The 13507-nt window shown below is 35.0% G+C and overlaps 1 protein-coding gene across 1 annotated transcript in view; it reads left to right on the top strand.

The window, feature by feature from the left end:
• shank3 (SH3 and multiple ankyrin repeat domains 3) overlaps nucleotides 1-13507 on the top strand; it is a 285728-nt gene that overhangs the window by 238673 nt on the left and 33548 nt on the right. The window contains exon 16 of the mRNA XM_015381921.1: nucleotides 8972-9047. Coding sequence (XP_015237407.1) covers nucleotides 8972-9047 — 76 coding nt within the window. The remainder of the gene's footprint in view (nucleotides 1-8971; nucleotides 9048-13507) is intronic.

Raw genomic sequence — 13507 nt, forward strand, 5'->3', positions numbered from 1 at the left:
TCTGTGTTGAGAAGAGACTTCAAGTCACTTACCAGCAAGTTATTCTCCAAAGCTGACAGGTAAAATCCAGAGTGAGCATTTAAATTCTGATACAAAGGAGAAGAGTATATGCATGCAAATGAACAAGCTTTTACGCACCTCTGTGCATATACAGGCGCACACTCTTTACTTATTGTCTAGATTGTGTGTGGAGTCAGCAGATAGATTAGCATTGCCAACTAATCCATCTTATTAAAAGGTGGAAGCAGGAGAGGGAAAGCAAGAGAGCTATAATGAAACACAGGTTGTGGGACATGTCTTAGGTGTTAAAGTTTAGCTGAGTCAGTGTTATAGATGGCAACACAGGAACAGTTCAACCGTATCACTCTTAATACATCGGCAGACTGTGTCATAAAGTCACATAGTTTAAAGTGGGAGTGTGTGAGGGGGTGTTGTTTGTGTTTTCAGCACAGTTGAAGGCCATTTGCTGTAACTTTCATCAGGAGTCAGTCAAGTGTGTGGAGCCACCTCTCTAGGTGGACGACAGATCCATATCAAATCATAATGGATGACAAAGCTATTTGAAGAATGAATCAATGCTAAAACCACTCTGACAGAGGAGAAGTGACACATTTGACAAAGACTTGACTGGAGGACAGTGAGTTACATGCACTTATGCCCATGCATGTGCACAAACATAGACAAGCGTATGCATGAAGCTGAAGTTACTGCAACTGTCTAAATCTGGACCATGTTATGGTGTCACCGCTACTATTGCTTTACATGTACAGCTTTAAGAAGTTTACAGTTTTACCACTTTGTCATATCAACATTTGAAGTGCCCTAATTACAAATATATACCAAACTTTACTGTGTCAAAGTGTGCTCTTTCCAGTTTTGTAACACAGCCTACAGAACTGAAAAGCGCTTGTAAAATTCCAGACCTCTGGCAAGCAGCACATTTTTAAGTTGGCTTAAGACACACCGGTGGTAAATATTTCAGAGCAATCCATCCATAACTTCCTGTGATCTTGCAAACACACCAACCAATGATTTATAGCTACCTAAAATAATATCTTCCTTAAAGTACCAGAAAAAAAAGAAAACTAATTAAGGAAATTTTCTAATTAAGGAATTTATCACGTATTTTGAAGGCAACTATCAATTATTTATATGCATGGGATTTCCAACAAATTAACAAGGTTTTCTATCATTTTGGCTCTGCAAGAAAAACAACCAGCTCAAGTGTAGTAAGCCAAGATTAAACAGTAAAATAATTTATCACTACATTACAACTCCCTGAGACTGAAATCACATCAATTGAAACCCACAGGGAGAAATTACAAATGGTTCTGCTTGTTTTGTTTTGGGTTTTGCTAAATCATTAAGCTTGTAACTTAGTCTCGCATAACTGTTGTCTGCATTCAGACAAATACTGAGAATGATTAATCACATTTGCAGTTAAAATTACCTTATCTTTCTGTTGTTTTTCTTTATCATTCATTATATGCTAAGAGAAATTTAAACAATAGCATTTGGCTATTTACTCTTAATAGCTTAAGTTGTAGATTTAAATCAATTTATTAGTCTCCTCTTCCCAAATTTTCTTAGATAAAACTGGACTTCTGTAAAAAAAAAAATAAAGCAACTATTCATGTCATCATTCGTCACTATTCTTTTATTGGTTATATTTTATCGCTGTTTATCCGAGAAGCTCTGTATTTAAACTGATAGAAGCTAACGTGTAGAAATGAATTAGATACTAAACTGTATTTATTGTTGATTAAATATATTTTACTTTACAAGCTTTAATTCTCCCTGACTTTCTATTTAAAATATTTATTTTGCCATTTTGTAATATTTTTCAGTGCACGCTTTTAGTTATATCACAGTTTTAATTTTGCTTGTTTAACATTGCTTTGGGAGGTACAATGCAAAACTGGCTTATTAAAACGTACTTTTTAAAAAGCAATGATTGATATATTGCCGAAATATTTGCTACAAGTTTGATCATTAATCCATGGATGCCAAGGTGCCGTCTAATCGTGGATAAGTTGAGAGATAAGCCATCGTCTTTCACTACTTCCTGAAGTAAGAACGAAAAAAAAAAACACAGTCATGTACATTTCTAATAGAAAGCTGAAAATGTTTCCACACTTGCTGAGTTTTACACAATCAGCAAAGTTAATGGAAGTGATTGTTTAATTTTATTACAGCCTCAAAGCTGTTTGTAAGGCAACATAGTCTTGTATTCAAAATGAAAAAATCAGGGAGAAGAAATCACTCTTTTAATAAGGGAGTTTATTCATGCTGAGATGGGCTACCATTAAATCTGCTCATTACCTCTGGCACTGTTTGGTTAATAAAAAACAACTCAGCCTATAGCAAATTAACAGAAATGTTTATGTCGTCTGATTATGTGGTGTGCTCTTAGATTTCCATATTAGAAATGTGTATTTATTAAAATATTGTTCATTGCTTAGAACCTACTCTTATTGCAAAGAAAAACTGCACTAAAGTGGAGGGGTGGAGATACAGATAGAAACGTGAGCTACTCTGGTCATCTACATCTAAAGAAAATATAAATTCCAAAATATTTTCCTTGGTATATTTGGAGTAATCTGTTCAGCTGTGATCGCCTTTAAATGTCCAGATGTAGCAAGTAGGAATATTCTGTAAAATCATCGAACAACAACTGCTTTACAACCATGTCTGACTCAAGGAAACCCTCTACAAAGTGAAACACAGAACGTATAAGATTATTCAACCTTTGAAACCTTTGTAAAATTTGAAAACTTCTCACAGCAGAGACAATCGTGATTAAACTACTTATTTGACCCTAGATAGGTAGGTAGTTGGGGAAAAAAGAAAGAAATATGGACGATAGCCTCTGCCCATTTTTATAAGCCAATGAGGATTTTCTGTTGGTGAAAATAGTTTCCCATTTCTTCCCTGCTTTCTTTTCACAAAAATTTGTTTTTGGAGGCAATCCCTGTGTAGCTTGGCCACAGCCTCACATGTGCACTGTAATAAGCCATCACTGTGTTTTCAAAAGTAGTTTCCTCTGTTGTCTAATTGTAACTGAATTATTGAAGCTTTTCCCTTTTTCACAGAGCTGAGGTATTTATAGGTGTTGGTCTCTGCCTCACATACTTAGATGCAACAACGAGGTCTCTGAAGGCTCTTCCGCAAACTAACCATTTATGTGAGAGAAGGAAGGAGAAGGCAGCAGACAGAAAAACTGATATAAGACATAATAAAAATATGCTGAAGCTGTTGGCTGCAGGCTAAAAGAGATTTGTGTGTTAAGGTCTAATATAGTGAGACAGTTTCAGTCCTTGTTTTTAAAATAGAAATCGAAAATGACAACCTTTCAACAGGAAATTATGCTAAGAAACTTTTGGTAGCTGTCTACACAAAACTGACCTCCCTGAAGCTCTTTTAATTGTGTAAAGAAGAAAATTAATGACAAAACAGTTTTTTTTATCCAAGAAGGTGGGAAAGTCATGGATGAGAAAGAGAAGCCTCTCTTTAAAGACTGATGCAGGAAGCCGTTGTAAGGACTTTAGAACCAGGGTAATGTGCTCCACTTTCAAGAGCTGAATATCTTAAGGCAGCTTACTTAGATTGTCTCTGTCAAAGGAAACCCAGCTGATTTGATCAAGTCATTGACTTTGCAGTATTTGCTCCTCCTGGATGAGAAGGAAGCTACAGTGTTTGCTTGCATTGTGTTGTTAAGTCTACAGTAATCCTTCACACTGAGCATGCATGGAGCGACAGTGGACATGCCTATTCAACAGGAAGAAACCTCCAGCAGGACCAGTGATCAGTGTTTGCAGTCTTCTGCTGAGGCTGAATTGGGGTTCAAGCAGATAGAAGCGGACATACAAAAGGATAAATGAAGCTCTGATCCATAAAAACTTTCTATGTTAGAAAGTAACTTTAAACTAGCTCCACTGATGGTTGATGACAGCTCTGATTTTTGCTATCCCTAGGACAGAGCCAGCCACACAGAGCACCAGGACACATGGAAGTGCTATGAAGAAAAGCAGAGAGAACATAAAGTTAGGACATAAAGTTAGTTAGCTATTAACTAGTTGAAAAGTAAATATAGTAAGTATATTATATTTACTTGGGGAAATGGTGTTCAGCCTTGGGGTTAATTACCCTCTGTGAGGCTACAGGTCAATAAAAGCCAGGATTTGTGATTAGAATCTATTACAATCACTGTTTACAAAAATTGTGAACTGCAGACACATTCAGATGAGATAACTAAAATATACTAAATATCATTTGTTTACACTGGTAGATTCAGTGGAGATGGATAAAACATTTTTATATTAATGTATTAATTATATTTCATTTATATATTTAACTTTGATTATAATCTGATATGCTACAGTAAAGTTTTCCTTGTTTGGCCCTGGTCTTTTCACGATAAGACACAATGACTAAATGTGTCAACACACACACAGCATGCACAAAGAGGCAGCAAGAGTGCAAGGCAGGAGATGTTGGTGTCTGTGTGTGCGTGTGTGTTGGGGGGGTTAAGAGGAGAAAGAGAGATTTAGCTCTAATGTCCTTCAGACAAGGGCAGCAGGAGAGTTAACATCTGTCCTGAATGGAGAAGCATTGTACTGAAGGAAAGAATGAGGTTGTGCCATCAGATACAGCTTTAATGTGATGGAAGGGATTTCAATCTCTATTTGAAATCCCAATTTTTGTTTGGCCTTTTTTCACAAGGCATTGTCTTTTGTTATATAGACCTCAAATTCACTAAACCAAAACATAGAGGACCATTAGATTATAGAAGATTTCCCTTCAGAGGACTTTACAGCAAATGTATATAGAGTCATGCAGATGTCTGAGTCGTTCAATGTCCTGCTATTTGGATAAATCTCCATTTCCATAGGATGTTAATGAAAAATAAATAACTAAAACAGATTGCTAGATAATACCTAAATCCTTATATGTGTAAAATTGGTGCACTTTATTAATATTCTTACTGTACATTTCATCTCTAACCTTCACTAAAGCTCCATTTAATCACATACAATTTAAGTGATGTGAGTTTCTTTAAAAGACATACTGCCAGCAGAAATTTTTAAAATACCGTACTTTATCGTAGCTGGTTCAAGAAATGAACTTATGCTGTTTTCTGAAGATATTTACCTAATGCTAAGATAAATGTTTTACTTTGCCCAGCTGAAATATTTCTAAGCCTTTCACATTTTTCTCTTTTCACATGAATGGAAAATTTCTTCTCAGTTGACCTCTTTTTTTTTTTCTTTTTTTTTATTGAAGTGCGTTCAGGGGCAATTTTCCCTCATGTAGTTCTCGTAAGATGTAACCTGCCTTTGATACCAAATTGAGTGGATAAGAAACAACCAGATAAAGGTATGCAAATTGTTAAACTTTAGTTTAAGCGTTAACTTTTGTTTTACTCATTTGCAGGAAGGAAAGGCATCAGCAGGAAAGCGAGAAAATCCATTGAAACGTGTGTTGGTGTTAAATAATAACAATCTTAATTTTTTTGTCACATTTCTCTTAATTAAAAGATAAGAATGTTAGAATCCATTGTCATTGTATAATGATTAAGTTATCCATCACGTTTTCTGTAAGTAATTAGAATTAGAATTGGAGTAATTCTGTCTGAAAGCTAAACTTTTGGAAATATCTGGTTGTTCAATTTTGCTAAAACAAGAAATCAATGGAATATAAGTGCTTTAAATAATAGTACGGTCGAGTTTTGATTTCTGATTGGGATTGGGAAAAATCCTTTACAACAATTTGAGCTGTAGCCGAGGTTTATCTGCAGTACCTGCCACTAAAAGGGTTCATATGAACCATTGAATCACTACTTCATTACTTTACAACATCTTTCAATGTTCTCTGTCATCATTCTTATTTAAAACTTTCCGGGTGTTCATAAAGTTGAGGAAAATCCATGCATTTTCATGTCCATATAGCAGCACCTTTAATTGTATTTGAAATACTGTGAACATCCTTTGTGATGCCTATGATTCCCAATATTTTGGGTATGGGTGTGATGGATGATAGTGTTGTTGAGGTTATGGCTGCTATCGGTGCCCTGCTTTTAGATGCTCCTGGGCTGTACTGAATACATGACAGTTCTGATAAATGAGACACATTTCACACTTTTACACTGCATCTGATCCAACAGTTTTCATATACACGCAGAAATGCATGTCACACACACACAATAGTATCTCAAAATGTATGAGCACTCATTTGCCTCATTTCCTTTTTCTTGACCCCTCATTGAGATAAAGAAGCCTTTATTTGATTACATGCACAGTTTGATAATCAGCTGTGGGGAACGTCAGGAATAAGGAACCTCTGATCTGTTAATGCCTCCTTCTTTACACCTTCCCCCTGGCTGCACTAATAAATGTAGCATCTTCCTCTCTTAAATCAGATTGTTAATTTATACTACTTACTTTTCTGTTCCTGTCTATGTTTTTTAAGTCTAAATCCACTATCTCCCAAAAAAATTTGTTGTCAGCAAAAGTTAAAATCATTGTTTAATTGAGCAGATGCTTTGTGTTCAATTAATTGCATTAATTTCAATCAAACAGAAATAATTGAGACAAGTTAATCTTTCCATATCAAATAGATTTTGATTTTCTACTAAATTTATAAATAGACTTCTAAGAACCATTTTGTGATCATATTTAGCTATGTAGTGGTTCTCCCAACCGGACAGATCAGTGAGCATCTCTCTATTTCAGATAATAATAGAACTTTGGTTGGATAAAGTTAAATATTTCTTTCCGTTGCAGTTGGTGTGCCTGTTATTTAGTTTATTTCAAGAGGGTTCAGCATATCTCTGGATCACTTTTACATTCATTTTACAATTACATGTATTTTATAAATTCTCTCTTTTGTAAATTATTTTTTTAATGCAAATTAATGAGTTTGATTTAATCCTAATTCAGGTTTTCTAGATACCAGATTATGATGTTCCTACCTATTTTTCTAGAACTTTTAAGGATATCAAGCTCTCACATATTGTAGTCTTACTCTTAATTTCTTCTAGACTACTCATGGTCATTTCTGTATAAACCTGGTAAATACTGTTGGCACAACACAACGTATTTAAGTTTAAGCCTTTGGGTATTTGTTATAAGACCCACCAAAAAATGTGTTTATTTAGTTAATTCCTATCTTACTCTTTTTTTCTATGCAGTATCAGTTAACGAACCAAGGTGTCTGTAAATCAGTGAATATAAGCTGAGGTGTTGCCTTTACCATGATATACATGTTTTTATATGTTCATGTTTTTATCCACTATTAGCACCTGGAAGCATAAATAATACATACATAAAGTTGTTAATGCTAATGTTAACTTCTATTACTGTGGTTAGTAGTGGGGATGGTGCGATATGTGCTGTTTATCAGGTCATGTCACTATGACAACCCAGTTCCTTCTTTCTACCAATTGATGAGTCAGATGTCACTTTAAGTGCACTTTCCATGAAGTTGAATTTTGTACAAAATGTTTTACAAGAGATTAGATGAAAGATAAAGGGATGCCAGCAGCAATCATACCAGGTAGTTCTAAACTGAAAAGAATAAAGCACTTATAAACATCTGGAATAGAATTCTAACAGTAGGAGGAGTGCAACTGCTGTCATAGTAGAGAAAACACAGTTTCGTCAGACAAATATAAACAAAAAAGCATTTTACGGATAGCAATGTCTTTGTATATTAACAACGTATCTCCTACCTTCACTAAATGTAAAGTAAAATAAGTTATTAAAATAAAACCAATGTTATTACACATAATAATTTAGAACTTTCTAAAACTCTGATCAACCATGTAAATATGGTAATACTAAAGGAAAATATGAAGAAAAATAAGATGTTTAAACTAAGGGTTATGGTCAGTTTTAAAAATAAAAGTCACTTTCAATTACTCTTGTGAAGAATTAGAATGTAAAAGTATTACCCAAAATAAGAATATATATATATATATATATATATATATATATATATATATATATATATATATATATATATATATATATATATATATGGGTATGTACAGTATTTATCTTTTTGATTTCCTTCTAAATTATATAAAGAATTTTGGATTTTTCACATGAATATAACTTTCCTTTTCACTGATCTTTAATGTGGAGTGTTTTATAGTGGGTTTAGAGAAATACAGGAAACAAATAAGATGATGTGTATGATATAAATTTTTATTTTTATATATTTTTTTTATTGCAGATTAACTGTAATAGGTTGTTACTTTCACATCCCTACCTGGATGACTCAGCTCTCAAAGCCGTCCCATTTCAGCTGAAAAGCGTACTTTACCTAAACTGAGCTCTAAATCTTGTACTTTTCCCTTTCTTTAACGACATAGATTTTGTTAAAGATACAATTATGTTACAGTTAGAATAAATAAATAAAGCAAAAAAAATTATCTTGGAAGAGTTTTACCCTGTTAAGATATGATTGATGAAAAATGTTAATGATAATTGCTTCTCTGTGGTAACCAATTTCTCTCTGTGTTCACTTAATACATTATGGCTGAAATACTAACAAGCAAACAACTGGATGCTCTGTGAATTTAAACATTTTTCTAACTAATGTGCTCTTTTTTGCAACATTTATATGGTTAAATGAGTGCCAAGAGAATATTATAACAACAATTGTGTCGGCAAAGTTTGTTGTTACTTACTACACCACTGGTATAAAATCAGAAAATCTTATCAGATTTTGTGTAAAACACAATTAGTTGTGCTTTTCTGTTGTTGAGTATTGATCTTATATTTAAATGTACCATTTAAAGCTAAGCTCATAAAGTGTAATAACCAAAAACAAAAAGGATATGACTTTACATTGTCTTACAATTATCAAAGAAAGTGACAATTTATTAAGAAAAAAAATCTATATCTGTTCATAATTTTTCTAATAACCTGACAGTTTTCATGAATAACAACTGCTTTCTTTTTCACAGAGACCCGGGAGGACCGCAATAAGAGACTGTTTAGACACTACACTGTGGGATCTTATGACAACTTCACCTCATACAGGTAATGCTGTTGGTTAATGTTTTTAGAGAAAGTGGGGGAAAAAAACTAATGGTCAAAGATTTTTTTTGGTGCAATTTTGGTAAATAATGTCAGTGCAAAAAGGTTATAAAGTGCAGTGAAGCTGCTGCCACCTAAAGTAATGAAGCTGTCATTGCATTCTGTTCTGACAAATGCAAAGCACTTCATGTGAACTAGTTCAGTTTCATGCAAAGATGCAGCATGAAGACCTTATATACTTTACATGTCGATGTCTGTGTAGTTATAGCTGCCATCTTTTAACTTGTCCTTTTAGATGTCAATTTCTTGTGCAGGGTCTTTGTTTATGATTTCATTTCTAATATGAATATGAAATTTATTGTCTACAAAATTCAAATGTCTTCTTAATTTTAGATCAATGATAGCTGAAGAGCAGTGTAGCAATCTAAGTCCACAAAGCTTATTTGCACTTAAGAGAGAGTTGCTCCACATTAGCATTTTATTTTTAACTCTACCAACCTTTTAAAATCTCAGTGTCTTAAATTTGACTTTAGAGCTGTTACAAGCGGGCCATACTTGTTAAAATAATACAAAAATTTGAATTGAAGAGACATTGTTGGGGGTAGATTTATACATTTTTAAAGATGAAAATCGTCTTTGTTATGATGAAATAACAGGATACAAGAAGATGAATAAATCTGGATTGATATAAATGAAAGAGGAGATTTTTCAAGTATTTATATTATCAATGCAAAATTATCTTTTGGTTTCTCCAAACAAGCTAGAGGCTTTACAGATCATACTGTAACATGTTGGGTGATAATTCTCTGTCCCTTATAATCCCTTATAGAATTATACAGCTAAGGTGTTAAAGTTAGACTTTAAATGAGAATTGCACTCAGTAATAACGTTTAAAATTGTTCTTTACTTGATTAAGTCTTTGAATTACTGTATTAGCCATCTTCATAGTATTGCCTTTCATAGAAAAGGGGAAACCAACTCAGATTATTTTCATTAGTAACTTGCTAAATGCAACTGTATTGTGCTTTACTAAACTTTTTTTTTTCTTTTAGAAAAATACTGTGTTTGATTATAGTTGACCAATAAAATGTACAGTGCATTTGGTTACTATTACACAGACATTTTGTTTTCCATTTTTTATTGTATAAACAGAGATCTTAATATGGACTAGGTCATGAAGTAGCACATGATTTTGAAGAATAGATCTTGCTACTTTTCAAAAGACTTTGCAAAACTGCCGGTAAAAAAAGCAATCACTCGAAATTGGATATACAACCTTTGCTGGAAGACTTGATTACTATTTTTCAAGACATTCTCCGGATGGAAGAATTGACAATCGCACTGAAATTGGAACGAGATAGATTTGAAAAAAGTTGGACATCATGGTTGACTTCATGAACCCTGGATAGGAAACTGAGGAAAACAAAGTGAAGCTCGCAGTTCCTTAGATACTCTCTTTGATTTGTGTCTTTGAATTGAAAGGTTTGAAATGGCAATTATTAGTCTCTCGCTTGTTGGCAGTCTTTTCCTACTCTTTTTAGCAAAGAGAGTGGAAGGAGAGAAGTAATTGAGAGGAGCGATAAAGGGGTTAAAAGGAAGAAAGGAGTATAAAAAAGGGAAGAGGGACATGAAGGAAAGGGAGATAGAAAGAAAGAAGGGAGAGAAGGAGGAAAGGAGAACGTGGAGCGTTATCACAGATCCCCCCCACCCCCAGCAGCTGTAAAACCTTATAACCATCACTGTTCCCAACAACCTCAATCAGTTATCCCATTCGTGCTGATTTTTGCAAAGTTTGCGTCTTATTCAGTTAAATAACATTCTGCTGTCATGTTGCACATCTCCTGGGGGTGCACATCACAGACAACCTCACCTGGACTGTAAAAAAACACTTCACTGGTCAAAAGGACACAGAAGCGCTTTTACTTCCTGCGGAGGATGAGGAGAGCCAACCTGCGCCCAACCATCCTCACAACCCTTTACAGAAGCACCATAGAGAGCGTTCTGACCAGCTGTCTCACTGTGTGGTGTGGAGGCTGCAGCACCTCAGACTGGAAGAAGATGAGGAGAGTAGTGAGAACATCAGAGAAGATCATCGGGACTCCTCTTCCCTCCATAAAAGACATCTCATCCCAGCGCTGCGTGTCCTGAGCCCGTAACATCATAAATGACTCCTCAAACCCCCACCATGGACTGTTCTCCCTGCTGCCCTCTGGGAAGAAGCTTCACAGCATCCGCTGCAGGTCCAACAGATTCCAGAACAGCTTCTTCCCCACCGCCATTAGACTGTTGTATAAAATGGGGTTTAAAAAAAGAAGCGCTGAAACATTCAATCATATACCAGTGTTATGTTTACATTTGATCACCCATGTTTACATTTTATCACTGCTGCACTTTAAAAATGGAAATGTCTTGAAGGCCTGGGCAAAAAGAATGAAATTTCATTTGTTATACACTCTGTGTGTACAAAATGACAATAAAGTCTAAGTGTAAGAATTGTTAATTGTTAAGCAGATCAGAGCAAGGGTCGCTGCCCATAGATGCTTAAAGGATAGTAGATCAAAAAGAGAAGAAATCTATTGTTAACACCAAGAGAGGCTTTCCACAAAGTATTGAATCAGCTTTCCAACTTTTACGCATAACATAATTTATAGGCTTATTTGCATTCATTATTTTTTACTCTGGACCACTGGGGCTGTTATCAACATCGGGTGTGAATTGTATATCAAATTAAATGAAAGAGAAGAGAATGTTTTTATGCACAAAAATTATCACAAGTTAGATATTTTTTCCCCTACCCTGTGTTAAAGCTGAAGTCTGTAAGTTTTTAAAAATCACTTTTTTGTCATATTGGCTAAAACTGTCCCTATGCCCAGACAGCAGTACATGTGATATGTAACCTGTGAAAAAAAACTGCTTCAATTGGTACCGCCTACTGCCTGTATTTCAATCTGGAAAGAATAATTCGGGACGAGTCAAAACAACCAATCACAGCCAGAGGAGCGTCTGATGGAGTGTCAATCACAGCTCACACACGCTGAATCCCGCCCCCCCCCCCTTCTGGTCGCATGCGGTAGCCGCGCAGATGCTGTGAGAGGGGTGGAGCTTGGAGGTGGGGCATGAGTGAAGCAGAGAGGGTGGGGGAGTGGCGTGAAACCTGTGTTTCTTCAAATTTTCTGTCGAAGTCTGCTCTCTTCTCAATGTTACAGACTGCAGTTTTAAATGTAAAGTTTCACAGAGTTTTAATGATGCTGTTCACATTTACATGGAAAAGATCAAGCTACTTAGTATTGCATCTCCAGTGCAGCATTTTGAGCATAATAATCAGCATAAAAGTGGATAGATAGTATTTTATAAAATCAAACTTTTAACCTCATCCCTACAGAAAGGTTGGTTACTCATCTCCCGGCTTCAGCAGCAGGAGCTCTGTAATATCTTTGTAAGTCTGAGAGTGGAGTGTATTTAGCTGAGATAATGAAGCTGCAGCTGCCTGGGCAAATTGAGCACCGGTGCTCTATGTCTACCTAATTTGTCAAGAATGTTTTTAAAAAATGCTTCAAAGACTTCTAAGGAAATTTTTAGTGAGTTAAATTATGTAAAATAAAGTCTCAACAAAAAAAATGTATTACCTCTATTTGTGCAGACTACACCAAGGTCTATTTAGATTTTACACTGGCAATAATAAATCAATTTTACTGCTAGTAGTAGAAATGATGTATTAGGTATACCTTACTAGTATCAGACTGGATCTATTTTTGTAGCTCAAACTGCCTAAGGTATTTATGTAAATGCTTACACAAGGTTTCATATTGATTATGGTTTACATTAACAGGATAGCATCACATAGTTACTGCAGATTTGTGGGCTGCATGTTCACTGTGCATTTTTTTTTTGGAGTACATTAAACTCATTCTCATATTCCACTATCCAGCATGAGATGAAAGGAGCTATGTGTATTGATCCATTATCCTGTTGGAAAACCTCTCAGAAATGTGTATACTACAGGGATTAGGTGATGTCTAGTTTTCTAGTCTTGTGGTTTTTGAATTATACTTAAATAGTAGAGAGGTTTAAAAGTTGGCCAAGACCACAACAAAAACAAAACTAGCTTAAAATGGAGGCAACCAGACTTTTTACAAATTTTTCCTAAAATGTTTCAACATTGATCCAAATCTTTAAGTCTGTCAGCTCACAATAAAGAAATCCTTAGTTAGAGTGCTGCTGTTTTATTCTTCTGGAGGCCTGTCCTCCTAGGCACATTCTAAGTAAGAGGCAAATCAGTGACCCACCTGGGGTCCGTTTCACGAAGCAGGTTTTACAAACTCAGAATCAAATCTAAAACTCTAAATTGATCTAGGTGTGGAACTCTGAGTTTTCAGTTTCTCGACCGCTGCCATTAATTAGTTCAATCAACTCTAAGTATGTCCACTCAGAGTTGAACATGTACAAATATGAAAAGCTATTAT

Source organism: Cyprinodon variegatus, unplaced genomic scaffold (genome assembly GCF_000732505.1).
Source record: "Cyprinodon variegatus isolate N-32 unplaced genomic scaffold, C_variegatus-1.0 Scaffold244, whole genome shotgun sequence".
In the NCBI taxonomy this organism is placed as follows: Eukaryota; Metazoa; Chordata; class Actinopteri; order Cyprinodontiformes; family Cyprinodontidae; genus Cyprinodon; species Cyprinodon variegatus.